The sequence below is a fragment of the Podarcis erhardii genome (assembly GCF_964252035.2).
Source record: "Podarcis erhardii genome assembly, chromosome: 4".
Lineage (NCBI taxonomy): Eukaryota > Metazoa > Chordata > Lepidosauria > Squamata > Lacertidae > Podarcis > Podarcis erhardii.
In genome coordinates this window covers 77552093-77574454 of record NC_138508.1, presented here as the reverse complement: position 1 = coordinate 77574454, position 22362 = coordinate 77552093, and the positions used below count along the sequence as shown (strand labels likewise).

General features: G+C 43.1%; 1 protein-coding gene across 3 annotated transcripts; it reads right to left on the bottom strand.

Moving 5' to 3' along the window:
- Positions 1-1093: 1093 nt before the first annotated feature.
- On the bottom strand, positions 1094-17976 carry IL1RL1 (interleukin 1 receptor like 1). Of its 3 annotated transcripts, XM_081858177.1 has the most exons (12): positions 17405-17976; positions 17011-17072; positions 16156-16226; positions 14732-14915; positions 12750-12915; positions 11124-11286; positions 8144-8212; positions 7886-8006; positions 7508-7665; positions 4686-4826; positions 2955-3113; positions 1094-1708 (listed from the first exon to the last, which is right to left on the bottom strand). In XM_081858177.1, exons 3-12 carry the CDS (start codon positions 16217-16219, stop codon positions 1344-1346), a joined length of 1590 nt encoding a protein of 529 aa, XP_081714303.1. In that variant the 5' UTR covers positions 16220-16226; positions 17011-17072; positions 17405-17976; the 3' UTR covers positions 1094-1343. The 3 variants fall into 3 exon arrangements, with proteins under 3 accessions (XP_081714303.1, XP_081714302.1, XP_081714304.1); XM_081858176.1 differs by lacking the exon at positions 17011-17072; XM_081858178.1 differs by lacking the exon at positions 17011-17072 and having other exon boundaries at positions 4686-4784; positions 17405-17975.
- Positions 17977-22362: the final 4386 nt, after the last annotated feature.

The window sequence follows — 22362 nt, the reverse complement described above, 5'->3', positions numbered from 1 at the left end:
AAACCCTGCCTCACATAATCAATCACATGATGCGGCACACACAAACTATTTGAACGGCAATATCCTTCAATTTTGGGGGTGACCCCTTCAAATATTTTATTAAAGGTAAAGGTAAAGGTAAAGGGACCCCTGACCATTAGGTCCAGTCGTGGCCGACTCTGGGGTTGCGGCACTCATCTCGCTTTACTGGCCGAGGAAGCCAGCGTACAGCTTCCAGGTCATGTGGCCAGCATGACAAAGCTGCTTCTGGCGAACCAGAGCAGCGCACGAAAACGCCGTTTACCTTCCCACTGGAGCGGTACCTATTTATCTACTTGCACTTTGACGTGCTTTCGAACTGCTAGGTTGGCAGGAGCAGGGACTGAGCAACGGGAGCTCACCCTGTCACGGGGATTCGAACCGCCGACCTTCTGACTGGCAAGTCATAGGCTCTGTGGTTTATCCCACAGCGCCACCCGTGGGGGAAGGCAAGCGGACCTCAGCCCCTAGGAGTTGGCTCCTATGCCCCCCTCCAGTCGGATTTAGGGGAGCACGGCTAGTTCGATCGCACAGAGTGTCACAGGGGAGCCACAGCTATTATTTAGAATGGAGCATGCATGCCCGCATTGGTGCCCTAACTGTTCCCCTACCGAAAATGTCACCGCATGCCACTGACCTCTGCCCCACAATGCTGTCTAAGGGGGCTGGTGGGAGTTGGAGCCCAACAACTTCTAGAAAGCTCCAGGTTGAGAAAGCCTGGGTTAGAGAGGAATGTTTTGAAAGATCCAGGACAGTGTGCAATAATTTGAAAAAGAGGGGACGGAAAATTCCTTCAGAAGTAGAAGCACCCCCAACCTCTCTCACCAACAGAGAAATGCAAAAAGCGAATAGTAAAGAGAACCCTCACAAGTGACGCTGACACAAAACTCCACACGTACACTCAGTAGAAGAATAGAAGCATTGCCACCCGACGCCACTCCTCTCACTGCTCCCCCCCCCCATCTCTTTCCCCCTTTTCTTCCTAACCTGACACGGTTATGTAACACTAATGTCTCACAACAAATGAAACTGATCTGTAGAAAACGCAGCTTGGAAAAAAGGGACAATGCACGTGTTTTTGTCGATTAAGAAATCTTTCATTTAAAATACATTTTGAAAAGAAGAAGTAAAGCGTGCAGATCATTTTGCTGTCTCGAAATTTAAGTGCTAGCCTGATAGCCACAAGCAACAGGGAACTGCAGGCCGCAAGCCAGAGTGCCCCATCCTTCCCCTTACACCTAGCAAAGAAATGCAACAGGCTGCTGTAAGAGGCCGACAGCGAGCTAGCAAACATTCATGCAAGCTAGTCGCTTTTGCAGGCTTATTTACAGCAAACCGTATGCAGGATTTGCTGTGGTTGGCTTCTTTAAACGATGCCTCCATGGCATTTGGTATTCCACGTGCTTCCAAAAGGCAGTGTTGGGTGAGGATGGAGAGGCCATGTATTTTGCTCTCCATTTTATAGTTCCTTGCTGGTGAATGAGGTGCCTGAGAGACTCCTGCAGCCGTTCGTAGTCCCCAATTTCCTCCATTTCCAACAGAATCACTTTCACGTTATTTTGGATGAGGACGTTGTAGAATGCGATCTGATGCTCGTATGCAAAATGTTCACTCTTGGCCAGCCATTCTGTTAGAAGGATGATCAGTCTTCTGCTCTTTTGTATTCTACTTTCAATTGCACTAATAGCATCTGCCAATGTATAAAGTATGTAGTTAAGAAATAGCACAAGACCTTTCCAACTCTATGGTACATGTTCCAGAAGGCTATTAAAAATCTAAGGCTCAGAATATACCCGCTATACCAACACTGGCCACTGCATCTAAAGTAAAGAGCACCAGCGGTGCAGTCTGTCTGTGGTTTTTCAAGTGGTTTCTTGTGACTCTTAGAATCAGAGAGTTTGGAAGAGAAAGCTAGAGTGTCCTCATCAGATGGCTAGCTAGGCCTCTGCTTGAAGACCTCCAGAGCCTACCATACCAGAATTGGACTATTTCTGGCGCAGCTTGAATTGAGCCTTGTCTACTAAGGAAGAGCCCCCACCACAAGCAGGGTTTGCTTTCAGTGCTGAATATAAATTCAGTGCCAGTTGCAAGCTTTGCTTGCAGAGGAACAATTGGAACACACTCTAAGGCTCCTTTGAAGCCAAAGATCACCAGTGTTGAAGCAATGATTCTTCAACATCAACTTAATTGGACTGGTCATGTTGTGTGGATGCCTGATTATCGACTTCTGAAGCAACTACTCTATTCCGAACTTAAAAACCGAAAGCGTAATGCTGGTGGCCAACAAAAGAGATTTAAAGACTCTCTCAAGGCAAATCTTTAAAAAAAGTAGTATAAACACTGACAAATGGGAAACACCTGCCTGCGAGCGCTCCAGTTGGAGAACAGCCTTTACCAAAGCTGTCATGGGCTTTGAAGACGCTTAAACTCAGGACGAAAAGGAGAAATGTGCTTGGCAAACCCTCATAGTGATCAGCTCCCGCCCGGAAACTAATGTTCCCACTGCGGAAGGATGTGTGGATCCAGAATTGGCCTCCACAGCCACTTACAGACTCACTGTTATAACTGTGTTTATGGAAGACAATATTACCTGACTACAAGTGATCGCCAAAGAAGAAGAAGAAAGAAGGGTTTGATGGCTGTGGCTGGGAGCCGAGGAAAAAAGAATGCCAAACAAACAGGCCTTATTTGACCTGTGAGCTGGAGGTTCCCTAGACCTGTTCTAGATTATATTTTATTTCAGCTCCCATCATATCTGACCATGAATCAGGCTGGTCCAACAACACCTGTGTAGGGCCACAGGTTCCATATCCATGATCTACCATACTGGAGCTCTGTGTAGACTAGCCTTTATTCTCAGGCTAGTAGTGGTATGTAGCTGAGATCATGGCAGTGCAATTTGTAATTCACAGCTTCTTCATTGCACAACAGCTTACCTTCTCCAGGCAACACGTCTCTCCCATAAATGCACAATCTATACCCGCATTGTTTTTCTAAAATCTCCGGTAAAATCTGATGAACAAAAGAGCCCATAAAATTATTTTCATAAGTGTCATTTGTGGGATAGATAACATATGCATCATGTACTTTCCCATCTGTGAAATAAAACAAGAAATAGGTGCAAAGCTGAAGTATGAATTTTAGAAAGCTGTTATTTTTCAAGTTAGAAATGCAGAATTCATTTGGTTGTACAGGTTAAACAGCCGGATTACAGATTATTAGCACGCCTGTTTGTAAATCGTGTACCATATATGCAGCATGCTTAGCACAATTTTTACAATTTACAAGCATGAAAAGAACACGGATAGACTTGAAATTAACCAGCCCATTGAATGTGAATAAAGTTGCATGCACCATAGCATTAATTGTGCATATTTGTTATACTACAGTGGTACCTCGTGTTACAGATGCTTCAGGTTACATACTCCACTAACCCAGAAATAGTTCCTAGGGTTATTACTTCAGGATGAGAACAGAAATCGTGCAGTGGCAGCAGCAGGAGGCTCCATTAGCTAAAGTGGTACCTCAGGTTAAGAACAGTTTCAGGTTAAGAATGGACCTCCAGGCATAGCTGTCAATTTTTCCCTTTTCTTGCGAGGAGTCCTATTCAGAATAAGGGAATTTCCCTTTAAAAAGGGGAAACGTTGACAGCTATGCCTCCAGAACAAATTAAGTTCTTAACCCAAGGTACCACTGTATTTAGGATTATTATATCAAATTAGTAAAGCTAAAGAGGGGAAATGAATTCCAAGAACTTGAAAGCACAGTCCTTAGTAGGGGCAGATCTACTAGGAGACTAATGAAGCTTAAGCCTCAGGGCCCCTAATCCCAGAGGGGCCCCAGAAGCAAATTCAGTCCACATTGCTTAAAATTGTTAGGTCTAGTAGACCCAATTTGAGTTGCAAAACTCGAATTGATTCATTTTTTGTTGTATATGTTTCAACAATCCCAGAGTTTGAGAGTGAGTTGCACAGATGTTGTAAATGTGGAATTCTGGGTGGGGCACATGATTCTCTCCCCCCCCCCCCTTTGATCCTCACAAGAAACCTACGAAGCATGTTCTGCTGAGAGACAGTAACCGGCCCCAGGTGAGTTTCATGGCTGAGTGGGAATTGGAACTCTGGTCTTCCAGGTCATAGTCCATTGCACCACACACTTCCAAATTCAAGGAAAGCAAGTGATAAAATCAACATGTCGTGTGCCTTCTGAAGCAACTTGATCCAATTTAAGCCACTCCTGGTACTGCCAGCAAAACAGAGTTAGTCCATCATTTCCCACCCATTATAGCTATTCATTGCTGTGCTCCCTGAAAGCAAATTTGCATTCCTCTTGTATAATAATAACAATGGTTTTTTAAATTTAAAACGTCAATCCTGAAAAGCTTCCCTAAACAGAGTTGCCTTCAAATGTCTTCTAAAAGTCAGATAGTTGTTTATTTCCTTGACATCTGAAGGGAGGGCGTTCCACAGGGTGGGTGCCACTACCGAGAAGGCCCTTGTAGTGTAACATCTGCTCAGATCCATACAACCTTTTATCAAGTGGTAATTCACCATGGTGAACATCCAACTACATAAGGAGCCAGTCATCTGTAGATCATGGATAAATTCTTGGCTCTGGGACATGTAACTGCTCATTACTGCTTGCACAAACTGTGCATTCATACTCACCATCCCTGGAATTATTGCAGTTAAATATCCTTCGGACACATAAGACAATGTCAACACGAAAAACATGGTAAACCATCACCAAGATCATTGTTAGACCTGCTAAAATAGCAAACACCACAATCACATAGGTGTTGCTATGACCTGACAAAAGAAAATATAGAAGATTACCAAAAATATAAATATATCCTGGGCTCTATTTTCAATCACACCAAGCACCAGCGAAAGAAGAGATGCTAGAATAATAAGTCTGGAGTAGACTATCCGGAATGTCTTGTGTCACGAGGAGGGAAGGGCTGGAGCTCAGAGCCAGCTCACATGCTTTGCTGGGAAAGCCCTTCTCTAAAACTGGGAGAGGTGTTCCTCTGCAGTGCAGACAATACTAGAAGGTCTAATGGGCTGACTTCCTGTCTAAAGGAACTTCCTGCGATGACCTCACTTCAATTAAACCCCAGAATGAGTCCTCCCTCTGTTCCATTATTGCTAGTCTCAGTTCCTGTCACTGCGTATTGACCCTCAAAGCAGCCAAGGTGTATTGATTTGTGTACGTAGTAACTGTTAGACATTATCAAATGGGGTCTGAGTTCTGTGGCAGCTTCCTGGAAGACATTTGGCAATGTAGTTCTGGACTCTTTAACCGAAGCACTGCAGGTCTGGGCTTGTGTAATACATAACTATTAAAACTGGAGAGTATCCACTGGTCAAGATGGCATTCTAAGTGTTTCTTATCAGTTAAAAACATTGAGCCAAAACAGCTCCTCCTCCAGTGCTTGTTCTCCAATTAAAATATATGACTTTTAAGCCCACAGAGAAGGAAAACAGATAAAACAGATATGCTCCTTGCCTGTACATAGCAATTAACATTAAATGTTGAGCCAACTGACTTTAAAATCTTAAAACTGTTCAGGAAAAAAACAAATTAAAACTACAACAGACTATGCATATCCAGGACCAACAGCCTTACTCATCACCATCTTCACCTAAAACTCCAGCCTATGGTGAAGATTTACCTCTTTGCCCTGAATTGTGACACTTGAGATACATATTTTCAGGTCACTTTGTTATTGTGACCGCAATTTGTGTGAGACTGTCACAAAATGTGTTCTTAAATTGCTGTAACCCTGGGACCGTATGATGAAAGGCAGGTAGGAAATCATATTTATAAAAGCAACAAATAACCAGTGGGTCCAAAAGCACTATTGCGGCAGGGAGACATCTTTGCCTGGTGCCTCAGAGCTGACACTGGCAGATAAGGAGCAGGTTAAACCTCCTTAGGAAGTAAGTTCCACTACCCAAAATATGGTGGACAACTCAAAACAGACCTTCTGAGAAAGATCTTCTAAGTACAGGCTGGGTAGGGTCATATTGGATTGTTGAATGGTTGTTTCATATGGTGATTGCTCCAGAAAACACACCATGCTAGTGCTTCTGTGTCTTGACTGATAGTTCTCTATTGTCTCTGAAGTGAAATTCAAGGATTTAATAATAAATCTCTGAATGGATCGAATCCTTCAAGTCTCAAAGGCCATTTTGGGACAAGGCCAATCATTTAATTTTTGTGGTGACTGGGATTCTTACCATCTCTACAGCTAATAAAGGAACTCCTACTAATCTAGCCTATGCAAGAAGCCTAAAGGGTAGAGAAAAAAGATAGGCATCCTTAAACTGGCTGTACAGTGGTATCTCGGTTTTCGAACATAATCCGTTCTGGAAGTCCGTTGCAATACCGAAATGTTCAGAAAGCGGAAGCCTCAAAACGCAAGCCTCAATACAGAAAACTCAAAATGGAAGCCGCGTTTCCTGTTCAACTTCAGAGGCACGTCCGAAAACCAAGGCACTTACTTCCGGGTTTTCGGCGTTCGAGTTCCGAAACGTTCGACTACAGAGGCATTCAAAAACCAAAGTACCATGTGGCAAGGAGAACTTGGAGAGCATGATTTTGATCAGACAAACAGCAAGGAGGGAATGGGTGCCCCTTAGATTGCAACTCCCACCATTCCAGATGCTGACGTCCCACTCAATTAGCATTAAAGGATTTGAAGATATTGCAGAAGTGGTGGCTTACCCTGGTAAACTTATCATACATTTATAGGAATGTTTCAGCAACTTGTTGGAGGGGGTGTAGTGATAGGGGTAACTATAAACATATGTGGAGGGGATGATGGGAATTGTAGTCTCAAAACATCTGGAGGGCCAAATGTGAGGAAGCCTGTGACCTGGCCTGTCCTCCCCAGTTGGGTGAGCTTAGCTGCAGCAATGGCCTCCACCTCCTGGCACTCTTTCTGGCTTCCCCATGGAAGCCGCCATGAGAAGGAAGAGGAGGCAGGGTGTGTGGTCCACAGCTGCCACCCTCCCTGCTGCCTTTGGCCACCAGCTCATCTGCACAGTGACTACACAGTGTCACACACACACCCCACCCAGCGTTGGATAGGGGGCTTGCTTGCCACTGATGCTGCTCATTGCTGGTGGGGCTGCAGAGATGGCAGAAGGCAAAGGAGGGGAGCGACTCTTCCTTGTATATTTCAAATGCACTCTTCACAAACTAGAGTTCCCAGGCCAGAGATGGCTGCATGTTCTGATTCGCTTCAGGTGTCAACATGTCCTGAGCTGCCCCGGTGACTGTGCACACATATACCCCTGTACCCTGGCAAACAAGTTGCATAGGCCTCGTTCCAGCCACTTAGAGGCACTTGAGGAAGGCCAAGAGCAGGGATGGTGAGAGAGTTCTGGTGGGAGAGTTCCGAGGGAAAGATAGGAACAACGTCCTTCTTATGCTTTGAGATTTGACACTTGCTGAACAAAGAGAGGATTAAAATTCTTCTCACCTTCACCTGCCCCTTTGGGCACCAGTGTCACTTCTGTTGTTTCAAACTCCAGATCATTGGCCAGGACACATCTAAAGGTTAAGCTGAGGTCTTCTTCCCTCACTTCTGTGATGCTTAATTCAGCCTCCGCAAACTGTCCTTCGCCGGGTACCATATACCTAGTAAAAAGAATGTCATTCAAACCAGCTCAGCTTTGGCAACCTAGAAGTGGAATTTGCTTCCCTTGGCTTGCAACTGATTTTTTGTGATCTTAAGCTGTTATCGTTTAATATGCATTTTTGTAAGCTACTCTAGAAATTCTGGCAACATAAAGAAATTAGCTAATTAAATTATTTCTCCCCTCCCCCACCTCCTAACAATGGACATCTTTTTGCTTACGATTTATTGGATGTAACAAAGCGGTTGGAATCGTTTGCTTCATCGAATTCCCAAAAGCTTATGGCTATGTCTTGCTTTCCGTGGCCCAGCCATGCCTTACATAAAAGTTGCGCAGGAGAACCTAGAATGGTGAATCCATACATCATCAGCATAAAATTAGACACACACACACACACCCAGGTCATCCGATGAAACCGAATGGGTGGAGATTTAGGACAGACAAACAAAAATAAACAGCTGAAGAAATAGTATCATTACCAATCTCTACTTCTATAACATCACCATCCTTTGGATATAAAACTTTAGGAGGTGTCAGTAAAAAGGAATCTGTGGAAGAGACAGAGATAGAAAATATTAGATTAATGTTTAAGATGTGATTTCACAATTTAGAATTATAGCTTATATCCATAATATTTTCCAATTTATTTTAAATACGGCATCACTTAGATTACTTCAGTGTGATATCAGAAGAGTAATCCCTATTGCTTATTTTCAAAAACAAACCAAACCAAAAACAACTCAACCCCACAAATATAAATTAGGATTACTGCTGAGCTCAACTCTAGTAGAATTCAGGCTGAATTTTGGACCAGAACATTCAGAGATTACAGGGAAGACTTTCCAAAGCCATTTTGGGACAAAATTGCAGCGAGGTAAAGGTAAAGAGTAAAGGACCCCTGGATGATTAAGTCCAGTTGAATTCAACTATGGGGTGCGGTGCTCATCTCCACTTTCAGGCCAAGGGAGCCGGCGTTTGTCCACAGTCAACTTTCTGGGTTATGTGTCCAGCATGACCGAACTGTTTCTGAAGCAATGGAACACAGTGACGTAACCCAGAGTGCATTGAAATGTTGTTTACCTTCCTGCTGCAGCAGTAACTATTTATCTACTTGTGCTGGTGTGCTTTCAAACTGGTAGGTTGGCAGGAACTGGGACAGAGCAACGGGAGCTCACCCCGTTGCACAGATTCGAAATGCAGACCTTACAATTGGCAAGCCCAAGAGGCTCAGTGGGCTCAGGTGGTGCTGTGGTCTAAACAAAATTGTAGCAGCTGGAAGGAAGAGTTAAAACTTCCTTCTCAAGCACTTCAGTCCCAGTCAGAAAACCCCTCTGCTTCTGGCTGCTTCTATGGCACACTCCCAGTGATGAGAGTGCTGACCACACAAACTAATCAATTTACACGGCAAAGACAATTACAACCCGGGGTTGTTGTTTTTCAGTGGGAACTTGCCAGAACTCAGTTCAGGTGGGCACCATTGCCATTATAAGAGAACAAGGGAGGCATTCATGGTGAGTTCCGACACCTTTCCCCCGCCCCCTAGAAAAATAGAACTGGTTACAACTGTTAGAATAATCACGTCAGACAGAAATATAAAACAGCATAGAGATTCTCCACTATGTCTCACACAGAACGAGAACAGACCAAATGCTGGAAGGCTGGCACCCAAAACCTCTTGTCCCAATACCAATTACAAGATCTTCAGGTGACCATGAAGATGGATAAGAGGCACTTAAGAGACTGTCTCTTTAGGTCTGATGCAGAAAGAGATCTAACCATGATTGCTTCTACCAAGAGCTCACCATGGTTCCCACTTATCAAAACGGAGCATGCCCAAACCAGATACCTGACAAAGCTCCCACTTGCCGTACCAAGAATCGCTTTTACAGAACTACAATTCCAAACGATGCCCTCAGTGGTGTTGGATAGATGGTACGGCAAAGCACATTACAAAGAGAGACTCTGTCTGCGTGGACAACCCTGCGTCTAGGACCGGTGCCATTATTTATTGTAGCACCTGTTATATCTAGACCCAAGAGGCCAATTTACCAAACCGCTGTTTATGAATGGAAGACATTTGAATAGGGTGGAAAGGGTGAAATGGCTGCTGAGCGACACTGACAGCTTTGTTGTAGGATGTGAAACACAAGAGCAGTCAACTACAATATTCCTAGAGTGAACATGTTTGTACATGGGGAGGAATGTTTGTCCAACCAGCAGGAAAACTTCTTGTTTCCTTGTGGGCTGGGACAGACTTCCTCTGCATGTGAGGAATGTGGGTGTGGCCTCACCTGTGCAGGTAACAACAAAAGCACAGGGCAGGGCAACCATCTCTCTCTTTTTCACCACATGCATCGAAGAAACAACATCTACTAAGCCAAAGATGCCCTCTTGGCTTCCAGCCAAGAGAGGACAAAGGGACTGTCTTCTTATGAGATAGATTCCAAGTGTATGTTACTTCATTAAGCTAAGTCTGCCTTCTGAGATCTGATTGTGAACTCTTTTTACACTTTTGTAGAAGACTGTGTCGTGTCTTATCTTTTATGAGGGAATAAGGGGGAAATACCAGAACAGTTATTATAGAGGCTTTAGAGAGCCTGAGCAAACACATCCACTGCAAAGTTTAAAAATAAGGGGAATGTTACTCTGCTGAATTGTGGAACTTGTTAACACAAGTTGGATAAGGATATAATCAGACAATATATCCTCTCCTGCATCCCTGAACATTCCCGCATTTGTTACTTATAAAGTAGCACTCTATGCACTGGCAGCTAAGAAGATCAGGAGGGAAGAACTAGATAAAATAGCAGTCAACTGCAAAGGGGATTCGGATATTTAATTTCGCACATCTTACCTGAGAATCTTCTGCTATTCCATTCTATTTAATGCAACAAATGATTTTATGGTTTTATTGTATGTGTGGTGCCAAATGATTTTTATGGTTATTGTTGTGGTGTGTGTGGTTTTTTTTTTTTTTCTCCTTCTGAATGATGCCATGGTCTTTGGTTAGTGCAATAAAAAGTTTAATTGAATAGAACAGCATAATACTGTAAAGACTGGCTCATCATTTAATACCACTTCAACACCAGTTTGTGCTAATAGGACCACACTATCTTTTTAGGAACCAAAGCAACCTTGGTATGTACAAACACACTACGAAATACTTGTTTGTTTGTTTATCAAAGAAGAAGAAGAAGTAGAGTTTGGACTTGATATCCTGCCTTTCACTCCCCTTAAAGAGTCTCAAAGCAGCTAACAATCTCCTTTCCCTTCCTCCCCCACAACAAAAAGGTGAGTGAGGCTGAGGGACTTCAGATAAGTGTGACTAGCCCAAGGTCACCCAGCAGCTGCATGTGGAGGAGCGGGGAAGCGAACCCAGTTCACCAGATTATGAGTCCACTGCTCTTAACCACTACACCACTGCTGGCTCAAACTAGTTAATGTCCACTATCATCTTACCTGTAATTGTAAAAGGCGTTGTTGCAGTTACTGGAAATGCTCTTCCACCATGGTGGTATGTAAACTGGCAAGTATAGTATCCACTGTCACTTTTGATTGCATCAGAAATGTAAAGGATGTTTTTAACCACTTTGTACCTTGCTCCATGAAGAAGTTTACAGTCCTAAAAAACAGAACATATATTCATTTTTCACCACTGTTTAATGACTTATTAAATATTACTAAAGGTAAAGGTAAAGGGACCCCTGACCGTTAGGTCCAGTCACGGACGACTCTGGGGTTGCGGCGCTCATCTTGCTCTAAAGGCCGAGGGAGCCGGCGTTTGTCCGCAGACAGCTTCTGGGTCATGTGGCCAGCATGACTAAGCCACTTCTGGCGAACCAGAGCAGCACACAGAAACAACATTTACCTTCCCGCCAGAGCAGTACCTATTTATCTACTTGCACTTTGGCATGCTTTCGAATTGCTAGGTTGGCAGCAGCTGGGACCAAGCAACAGGAGCTCACCCTGTCATGGGGATTCGAACCGCCGACCTTCTGATCGGCAAGCCCTAGGCTCTGTGGTTTAGACCACAGCGCCACCCACATCCCTATTAATTAATTAATTAATTAATTATTAAATTAAATTATTAATTAATTGGCAAGCACGGCCTTTTTTCCCAGCCGGAACTCTCTGGAACTCAATCCCAGCACTTCTCAGTTGGGCACCATCGCCATTCTAAGAGAATGTGGGGAGTGTTCATGGTGAGTTCTGCCACCTCTGTCAATAAGACTGTAGTCAGAACAGAAAACTGAGACTCAAGAGGGAAGGATCAGCATGCTCAGAGAAGCTGAAGTTTCCAGAAGTTCATAATGCCTCTGCAAGTATACTATCTGCATACTTGGGGCCATGAGAAATTATAATCTTAAGGACATCTTACATCTTGACTGCTATAGCCGAGGAACCCAATCAAATGGTGCACAAATAAGTAACAGCAAACAATAAAATGATATTTTAACATTGAGTGCTGCTATGTATGTGATACCATATTGTCAACAGCCGTGTAGTCCCTTATTGGGAAGGAAGTCGGGATATGTATGAGGAAATAAATAATGATCTACCCATGAACAAGACCACTGCCATTTCCAGGGCAGTGAAGGATGACAGAACTAGTGTTGTGACCTCAGTGGTGGATGTTGGGGTCTGAAATTTAGCGGCCCTACACCTCTTGTGCTCCACTGCAAATCACAGTTGCATCGTCCCTGGCACCCCTGAGGTTCTGAACCCATCGCACTTCCCTAAATCCACCACACAGCTCACTCAATAATATGCCGGAGAGTCTCATGGTCGTGAATTATACCTGTCAAGCCAGCCTGGGCATGAATGCTGAAGTCCTCCAAAATTTCAATGCCAAGTCCTAAATTTCATCTGCACAGTCAGAAAGGGAGTGCGCAAGCCTAACATCAGATTAATACATTCAAAAGTGGTTGTGTTCAACAGTTACTTCCTGGCAGAGGAGATGGCATCTCAGCAGGTAATTGAGACTTTCCCTTCTCATGCTCTAGAGGAGGCTGATGCTACACAGAGAACCGTCAAGTCCAACACTGTCTCTCTAGAACCATACAGCCAGATATCGATGATACATACCTTGAACCACTTTGTATCAGATGCGTTTTCATAGTCATTATAGGAAGGGCAGAATATTTTAGCGGATCCAGGGCTTCCAGTTGTTTCCAAATAAAGAGCATCTTCATAATAACAAGTGCCTTCTATATTTGGATTTATTATGACACTCATCGTTTTAGGAGCAGACCTGTGAATACAAAGCAACTCCCATATATTTTCTTAAGATATATTTTCTTAAGCTACTTTAAATGAATTCAAATCTCCAGGGCCTGATGAGCTGCATTCAAGGATACTAAAGGGGACTGCAGGTGTAATTTCAGAGCCTTTGTCTATTATCTTTGAGAATTCTTGGAGAACAGGTGAGAACTGGAGGTGGGCAAATGTTGCCCCCATCTTCAAAAGGGGGTGAAAGGAAGACCCAGGTAACTACTGACCAGTGAGCTTGACATAGATGCCAGGGAAGGTCCATGAACAGATAATTCAACAGTCAGTCTGTGAGCATTTAGAAAAGGATGATGTGCTTACTCAGAAATAAGTCGTGCCAGACCAATCTGATTTCTTTTTTTTATTTATGGAATTACAAACTTGGTGGATCAGGGAAATGCTGTGGACATAATGTATCTTGATTTCAGTAAGGCTTTTGGCAAAGTCCCCCTTAATATTCTCATGAGGAAGCTGGTAAAATGTGGGTTGAATGTGGGTAACTGTTAGGTGGATTTGTAGCTGGTTGACTGACCGAGTCCAAAGAGGACTCATTCATGGTTCTTTGTCATCCTGGAAAAAAGTGACAAGTGAGGTGGGCCCATTCTGGGTCTGTTGTTCAACGTTTTTATAAATGACTTGGAAGAAGGAACTGAGGGGATGCTCATCAAATTTGCATATAACACCAAACTGGGAGGGGTAGCTAATGTTGCGGAAGACAGAATCAGAATTCAAAATGACCTTAAGAGGTTGGACAACTGGGTGCAAGCTACCAAATGAATTTCATTAGGGACAAATATAAGGTTCTGCACTTCGGCAGGAAGAACCAGATGCACAAACATAGGATGGGAGACACCTGGCTTACTAGCGGTATATGTGAAAAGGATCTAGAGGTCTTGGTAGACCACAAGCTTAACTTGAGTCAGCAGCAAAAAAAAAAGCTAACACTATTCTAGGTTGCATCAACAGAAGTATAGTGTCCAGATCAAAGGAAGTAATAGTATTACTCTATTCTGCCAGTCAGACCACAACTGGAGTACCGTGTCCAGTTCTGGGCACCACATTTTAAGAAGGATGTTAACAAGCTGGAACATGTGCAGATGAGAGCAACCAAGATGATCAAGGGTCCGGAAATGAAACCTGATGAGGAGCTCTTGAAGGAGCTGGGTATGTTTAGCCTTGAAAAGAGGAGACTGAAGGGAGATATGCTAACCATCTTCAAATATCTTAAGGGCTGTCACATGGAAAAAGGGAGCATGCTTGTTTTCTTCTGCTCTGGAGGGTAGGACTCGAAGCAATGGCTTCAAGTTACAGTGGTACCTCGGGTTACAGATGCTTCAGGTTACAGATGCTTCAGGTTACAGACTCCACTAACCCAGAAATAGTACCTTGGGTTGAGAACTTTGCTTCAGGATGAGAAGAGAAATCGCGCAGTGGCGATGCAGCGGCAGCGGGAGGCCCCATTGGCTAAAGTGGTACCTCAGGTTAAGAACAGTTTCCGGTTAAGAACAAACCTCCAGAATGAATTAAGTTCTTAACCTGAGGTATACACTGTACAAGAAAGGAGATTCTTGACTAAATATTCTGAAAAACTTTCTGTTCAGCAGTGGAACAGACTCCCATGAGAGCTGGCGGGAGTCCTTGAAGGTTTTTCAGCAGAGGTTGGATGGCCACCTGTCATGGATGCTTTAGCTGAGATTCCTGCATTGCAGGGGGTTGGGCTAGATGATACTTGGTGTCCTTCCAATTTTATGATTCTATGACACACACTCACAGAAAGCTTTTGCTCTTTTTTTACTTACTCAGGATGGATGCATGTGTAATTTCCATTGTCCTCAACAGATGCGGGCAGAAACCAAAGCTCATTCCCAGAAGCATGTAATCGGGCCCTTTTGTCTGTAGAGATGGTTGTATCACCCCGCTTCCAGACCGCAGTGTCATGCACAGGGCACTTTACAACAAAAGCCTCACCTGCTATTGTAAGCCCTGCAAACATACGTATAGATTCAAAATTCCTTTGCAAAATATCAAGTGATGGGGGCTTGGAGAAAAACATTCTGCATACCTACATCAGGAGAGATTTCCTAGCTTGTTTAATGCTGCTGGTAATGACATACTAAAACCAGTAACTGTGTCTTGGAAACAAATGCAAATCAACAACAACAACATTCATCTACATGTGCGCTCTTCTGGATTAAGAATTGCACTTTTGACATGGACATGATCCAACTCATGAATCTTCCCACCATCTCAGTACAAAGTGCATCCCTATCAAAAGATCTATCAAAGCAGTTCAATGAAGCCCAAATAAACGCAGTGACATAGATAAGCATCCATCTGCACTGGTAGAACCTGGTTTTCATTGATCAAATTGCAATGCTCATGGAAACTGGATTGGGGTGTTTATGTATATTTTAAGGAAATTTTTCAATAGTAATGGTGTCATGTCAGCGCCAGAAGAGGGAAAAACTTAAACACGTAACAGAGTTCAGCAGAGTTCCAAAAAAATAGACCAGAGGCAATTGTACTTCATCCAGCAGAGCTTTACTGATACTGAAATCAGGCATGGCCAAACTTGGCCCTCCAGCTGTTTTGGGACTACAATTCCCATCATCCCTGACCACTGGACCTGTTAGCTAGGGTTGATGGGAGTTGTAGTCCCAAAACAGCTGGAGGGCCAAGTTTGGCCATTCCTGGATACATAATGGTCACAAATCCAATGCAATCAGGATTGGCACAGTCCATTAAAAAATCCAGTTGCAGCATTTACAATAAACTTACAAACGTAGAATAAGATTAAACCTTAGCACTAAGCATACAGAACTGAACATAAGAACAAAGGAAGATGAAGCAAGAATGGGAGCCCAGGCTCCTCATTGCCTTACTATAATAGTCAGCATGACCGTGACAGAAACATAACAGAACCAGTTTAATACAGCTGAACACAGCTTCCCAGAGAAATAACCCAACCATCAGAAACCTTATTCCTGTTTCTCTCACATAGAAATAAACCTTTCCAGAACACTCTTGAACTAACCAGAATAGGAAATATTTCTACACATCAGATTAATACTTTCTGCACTAAGAAATGAAAACTGACAAATGGATGTCTAGATCATTGTAGTTTAGACGCACAACTGTGACCAGCAGTTCATTCATTCAACAGAATGAATCAATCATATTCAAGGTATTTCTGTGAGTAAAATCAGTGCAGAGTAAGACTTACAGTATTGCGGTTTCCCAGCAATAGCAGAGAAAGCCATGAGCAAGATGAAATACAAGAGAGTCATTGTGTTGCTAAATTGGGGGGAAAGGGAAACACATTAGAAAAAGAAAAAAAAAGAAAGCCCTGTTATTTGACTCTTCAAAATTATCAGCATGCTGAAAGAGAAAGATCTACATTCTTTCAATTGGAAAGACATTGTTTTGCAAAATTCCACCTGAACAACTTGTGCCTTGTTGTATTGAATACTTGCACAGCATTTTGGTTTCAGCTCAGAGACTGATATTCAACACAGCGAGTAAAAAAGACAGCTCCATAACTGATGATGATGATGATGATGATGATGATGATTTATTTATACTCCACCCATCTGGCTGGGCTTCCCCAGCCACTCTGGGCAGCTTCCAAAAAAAATATTAAAATACTGTAATACATCAAACATTAAAAGCTTCCCTAAACATCCTCCACATTTCTTTCACAGTAGCACTTTTATCTTCTTTGTGGAAATCCCCTCCCACTTTCCGTTTTATGAAATAAGTTAAAATATCTGTTTGTGAACTGCTTAGTAGCTGAATGTTGGAACCGAATGTTCCAATATTCAGAATCATGATTCAAATATTAATATAGGATCTGGCTATAAGAAAATAATATCCAGAGCTGAGACTGTCCTGCTGGAATATCTAGAATGCAGTACACTGGCTGCATACACACCCCACATTTAAGGCACATCCCCCCCCCCAAGAAACCTGGGAACTGTTGCTTACCCCTCAGATTGCACCCATAGCAAACTACAGTTCCCAGGACTGTTTAAGTGGGGGATGCGCTTTAAATGTATAGCATGCGTATACAACCACTTACTACTGCAATGCTACTGTCCATGGTGCCACAACAGAAATGGAAGTTGTGCAGCCATCAGCCAGCTGTTGAAGTAAACCACCTTCATTAATTCATTCATTTTATTTGTATACTGCTTTTACACACACACACACACACACACACACACACACTCATGCTCCAAGCAGCTTACAAACCAAGAAACATTACAAAACAAGTTCATAACAACATAGCAAAGCGAAATAACAAGATTATGTAATGATCTTATCCGAGCATTTCCGAGTGCAAGGATTATCTCAACGTATTTCTTTATTTATGAATTTATAAGCCGCTCTTTACGACAAAGTATAACAAGGCAGAATACAACATATCCTAATTAATTATTATAATAATATTATTATTATTGCATATGACCCACCGACTGAAGAGTGTGAAATGGAGAAACTTGGCAGGTTCCCTGTTCCTCTTCCTTTCACTGAGATGCTTAGCTGATCCAAAACTCTAAAGGGTATTCAGTATATCTATAGCTGAGGCTCCTCCTCCTGTGTGGTTTGTGAACTTACCAGCTATCAGTGTCATATGAAACGCTGTGCAGATAAGGATTTTTTGAGCAAGCAAAGCAGCCACCTCCTCAAATTGCAAAATTATTTCCTGAACTGATATTGTTTACAAAAGTTCTGTGCTTTCCCATCTCTCTGCCGAGTGGTGGCAAGAGCCTAGGGGAGTTCCAGGGTCTGTGCTTCTTTGGAGAATTGAGACACAGCAGAGATAGTCGTAGATTTAAGAAATATGGGTTAATTACCTATTTACACCTTCAGTCTCAGGGAGGGAGTCCAGATCTTACAGCATGGTCATTTCAAGAGAGAATTGTCCCCCACAGCAGTGCAGCCAAGGCATCTCTCCCAGCCACCCTTCCCAAGATGGATCCCGGACTCTGTTTCTCCTTCTCCTTCCCAAAATCCCTTGCTACCAGACTCCTTTTTCCTGTCACTTCAACATCCCCCATCACCTTGGCAACATCTGTCTCCTCAGACCAAAGGATGGCCCATCAACACTTTTTGTCATGTTAACAGATTTGCTCTTCACTAGGCCAGCCAGGGATTCCTTGTCTGGCCCAGTTCTGCAGCTAGAACTTTCATCCATATACCAATTGATCAAAACCCAACCATTTATTAATTTCTAGGATTTAGGGGCCCCTTCATGGATCACTGCCTTGCCATGGTGAAGGGGCTTGAATAACTCTGAGAAGCTATGAGCTATGCCGTGCAGGGCCACCCAAGATGGACAGGTCATAGTGGAGAGTTTTGACCAAACGTGATCCACCTGGAGCAGGAACCGGCAAGCTACTCCAGTATCCCTGCCAAGAAAACTCCATGGACAAAGACAAAAGGTATATAAAAGTTATGACGCTGGAAGATGAGCCCCTCAGGTCGGAAGGTGTCCAACATGCTACTGAGGAAGAGCGGAGGACAAGTACAGTGGTGCCTCGCAAGACGAAATTAATCCGTTCCGTGAGGCTCTTCGTATAGTGGTTTTTTCGTCTTGCGAAGCAAGCCCATTGACAGCTTAGCGGATTAGCGCTATTAGCGGTTTAGCAGCTTTTAGCAGATCAGCTGATAAGCGGCTTAGCGGCTTAGGAAAAAGGGGAAAAAACCCGCAGGAACTCGCAAGACATTTCGCCTTGCGAAGCAAGCCCACAGGGAAATTCGTTTTGCGAAGCGCCTCCAAAACGGAAAACCCTTTCGTCTAGCGGGTTTTCCGTCTTGCGAGGCGTTCGTCTTGCGGGGCACCACTGTACAAGTAGATTCAGAGCTGATGAAGTGGCTGGGCCAAAGCCAAAAGAACGCTCAGTTGCGGATATGCCTGGAAGCAAAAGGAAAGTCCAATACTGTAAAGAAAAATATTGCATAGGAACCTAGAATGTAAGAACCATGAACCTTGGTAAGTTGGATGTGGTCAAAAATGAGATGGCAAGAATAAATATTGGCATCCTGGGCATCAGTGAACTAAAATGGACGGGAATGGGCGAATTCAGTTCGGATGACCATCATATCTACTACTGTGGGCAAGAATCCCGTAAAAGAAATGGAGTGTCCCTCATAGTCAACTAAAGAGTGGCAAAAGCTGTATTCGGATACAATCTCAAAAATGATAGAATAATCTCAATACGAATCCAAGGCAGACCTTTTAACATCACAGTAATCCAAGTTTATGCACCAACCACTGGTGCTGAAGAAAGTGAAATTGACCAATTCTATGAAGACTTACAACACCTTATAGAATTGACACCAAAGAAGGATGTTCTTCTCATTATAGGGGATTGGAATGCTAAAGTAGGGAGTCAAGAGATAAAAGGAACAACTGGCAAGTTTGGCCTTGGAGTTCAAAACGAAGCAGGGCAAAGGCTAATAGAGTTCTGCCAAGAGAACAAGCTGGTCATCACAAACACTCTTTTCCAACAACACAAGAGACGACTCTACACATGGGCATCACCAGATGGGCAGCATCGAAATCAAATTGATTATATTCTCTGCAGCCAAAGATGGAGAAGCTCTATACAGTCAGCAAAAACAAGACCTGGAGCAGACTGTGGAGTCAGTGCACACCGACCTCTCTCGCTCTCCAGGCTTCCAAGGTAGCCGCCTGAACGCACCTTAAACGGCACCTTGTTTTAGAGCGGGAAAACAAGAGGGGGAAAGTTAAGTTCTCCCCCTCTCTGCGCAGCGCCTCCTGCCGCTTCGCTGAAGGGGCGCTGGGCAGAGAGGGGGAGAATTTTTTTTCTTGTTCTCCCCCCTCTAAAACAAGGTGCGTCCTATTGTCCGGTGCGTCCTATGGTGCGAAAAATACGGTATAATTTAGGACTAGAATCAGGATATTTTTGAAATGTGTATGAATGTAATAATTCACTGTGTGCTTTCAAAGAATGGGGAAAGAACACCTATTAATAGCCATGACATCTGCTACAAAGCAAGACATTGTGCAAGATAAGCAGCTTCAAAGGAAATCTCATTGTAAGCAGAACCTCTTCAGGAAGCTTCTGAACTTCTTAGAACTCTCAACTGTTCTTTCTTCTGTTATTGGCAATTTCAGTTGTTAAGCAGCATTTGGTAGCCAAACATTTGGTCAGTGTTCCCCCCCCAAAAAAAAATAATATAAATGTTTGGGGGTACTCCAGAAAATCACTATTTTATGGTTCAAATCAGGAAAAAGAAATACAGTAAATCAGGGATGTCCAACAGGTCAGTCGCGATCTACTGGTAGATCTCCCTGAGGTTTTGGTAGATCGTGGTCGATCTCTGGCTCCCTTTCCTTAGCGTTGCTAAAACTGACTCCTGCCCTGGCTTCCATTGTTGTTTGATCTCTGGAAGGGAAGATGGAGCTTTCTCTGTGCTGAATCCCCCCCCCCAAAAAAGGGGGTTTCCTTCTCAAATAAAGCTCAACAACTTTGAGCTGAACCCCCAAAAACGGGAGTAGATCACTGCCAGTTTTTAATTCTGAAAGCAGATCGCAGTCTCTTGAGAGTTGGCCACCCCTGCAGTAAATGGACAAAGTACAAAGATTCACAAAATGTTTAGGGGTATGTATACCCCTGCGTCCTCCCCCCAAAAAAGAACTGCATTTGGTCATAGAGTATTCTGTGTGCACGCAGGAAAGCTTCTGCAGAACACCAGCAGAGACCGGGATGACAGGGCTCATTTCAACCAAAGCTGCATCCCAAATCTTTTTAACACCAATAGTATTTCACAGCTCCTTCCAAATCCTTCATGAAATGTGCAATCATTAGTTGCACTGCCACTAAAACACAACTTCCCAACACTTTTCAAATTCAAATTCCTATTCAAGAACATGTCTAATAAATCTAAATAACAATCCAGCTCTAAAGTTGATTACTTATATTCTCAATTTCATGAATGACTTGTTTCTAGAAATACTGAAACTGCGGAAAAGGAAGGAAGGAAATATCTAAATATCTAAATATTTAGAAATATCTAAAATGGAACCTGATCATGGTTTTGTGCATTGCAGCAAGCGAAGAGCGCAAGGAATTCTTCTTGGGTACTAGTAAAAGCTCTGCTGTTGGTACCTCAAATAACTCTTCTGGGTACTTCTAGGTCCCTAAGCATCAAAGAAAGAGGTCTATTTTGATTAAAACAAGACTGGCACAATATGTTAGGTACTCCTGGTAAGAGATCCCTACAGCTGATATAATACAAAGTAATTTATTAAATACATTAACAAGGTTGTTTAAATGCCATTTCAAACTGCAAATAGAAACCCCAAGTACAAATTGTGCAGCTACTTTGACATTTGCTACTTTCCTTCTTTCACGGCCCCCCGGAACACGTGGGCTCTTCACAGAGCGTAAGTGGAACCCCGTATCATATAAATATCAAAGTGTGCTATTTTAAAGCAAAATGGCATAACTCTTTGGTCTGGGAGTCACATTGCCAAGTAGTTAGCCAACAGAATGAATCCAGTGAGGTCCAAACTTTTTTCAAAGAGGGCCAGATTTGATGAAGTGAAGGACCGTGAGGGCCGACCAAAGTTGTTAACCTTTTTTTAGGATTGAAGTGTTGTTGAGGGGTTTTTTGGATTTTGCCCCAGGAAATAAACTGCCACAGGGGCCGCATTAAACTGACCGGCGGGCCAGATTAAGCCCCCCATCATGGTTTTCAATGCTGTGCCATGTAGATTCATTCAAGGAAAATACAGCCGCAGCAGTAGAAACAGAATACCACCTTTATTAGGATCAACTAAAAGCCATAAACCAGTGAGCTAGCTTCCTGTCCCAGGCTGGATGTTAAGACCCTCCCATTCCTTTGCCTGATGATTGGATTTCATAGTTAATTTGATGCTGTGACCATCTTCTGTGGTAACAAAGACTGCTGCTCCTAAAAGAAAACAGAGGGCTCCTCCAGACTGCTGTTTTATTGTGTGTGTATTCTGAAACATCTTCTTAACATTAGTGCATTAGTTGTAGATTTATTCTGCTTGCAGTTTGCTTTGCAATGCTTCCGCAATGGTATCGCATTATTGCTGTCTATAGCACACAATAAAACTGATAATAATAATAATAATAATAATAATAATAATAATAATAATAATAATAATATATTATTATTTATACCCTGCCCATCTGGCTGAGTTTCTCCAGCCACTCTGGGTGACTTACAACAGAATATTGAAATACAATAACCTATTAAACATTAAAAGCTTCCCTAAACAGGGCTGCCTTCAGATGTCTTCTAAAAGCCTGGTAGTTGTTGTTCTCTTTGACATCTGGTGGGAGGGCATTCCACAGGGCGGGCGCCACTACCGAGAAGGCCCTCTGCCTGGTTCCCTGTAACTTGGCTTCTCACAGCGGGGGAACCACCA

Bases quoted from the DNA above. Each gene is read 5' to 3' on its own strand.
- IL1RL1 (XM_081858177.1), bottom strand. From the start codon at position 16,219: ATGACTCTCTTGTATTTCATCTTGCTCATGGCTTTCTCTGCTATTGCT. The intron at 14,916-16,155 runs GTAAGTCTTACT...GTATGTTTGCAG, and splicing joins TGCTGGGAAACCGCAATACT to GGCTTACAATAGCAGGTGAG. The intron at 11,287-12,749 runs GTATGTATCATC...TCTGTTTTTTAG, and splicing joins CTGATACAAAGTGGTTCAAG to GACTGTAAACTTCTTCATGG.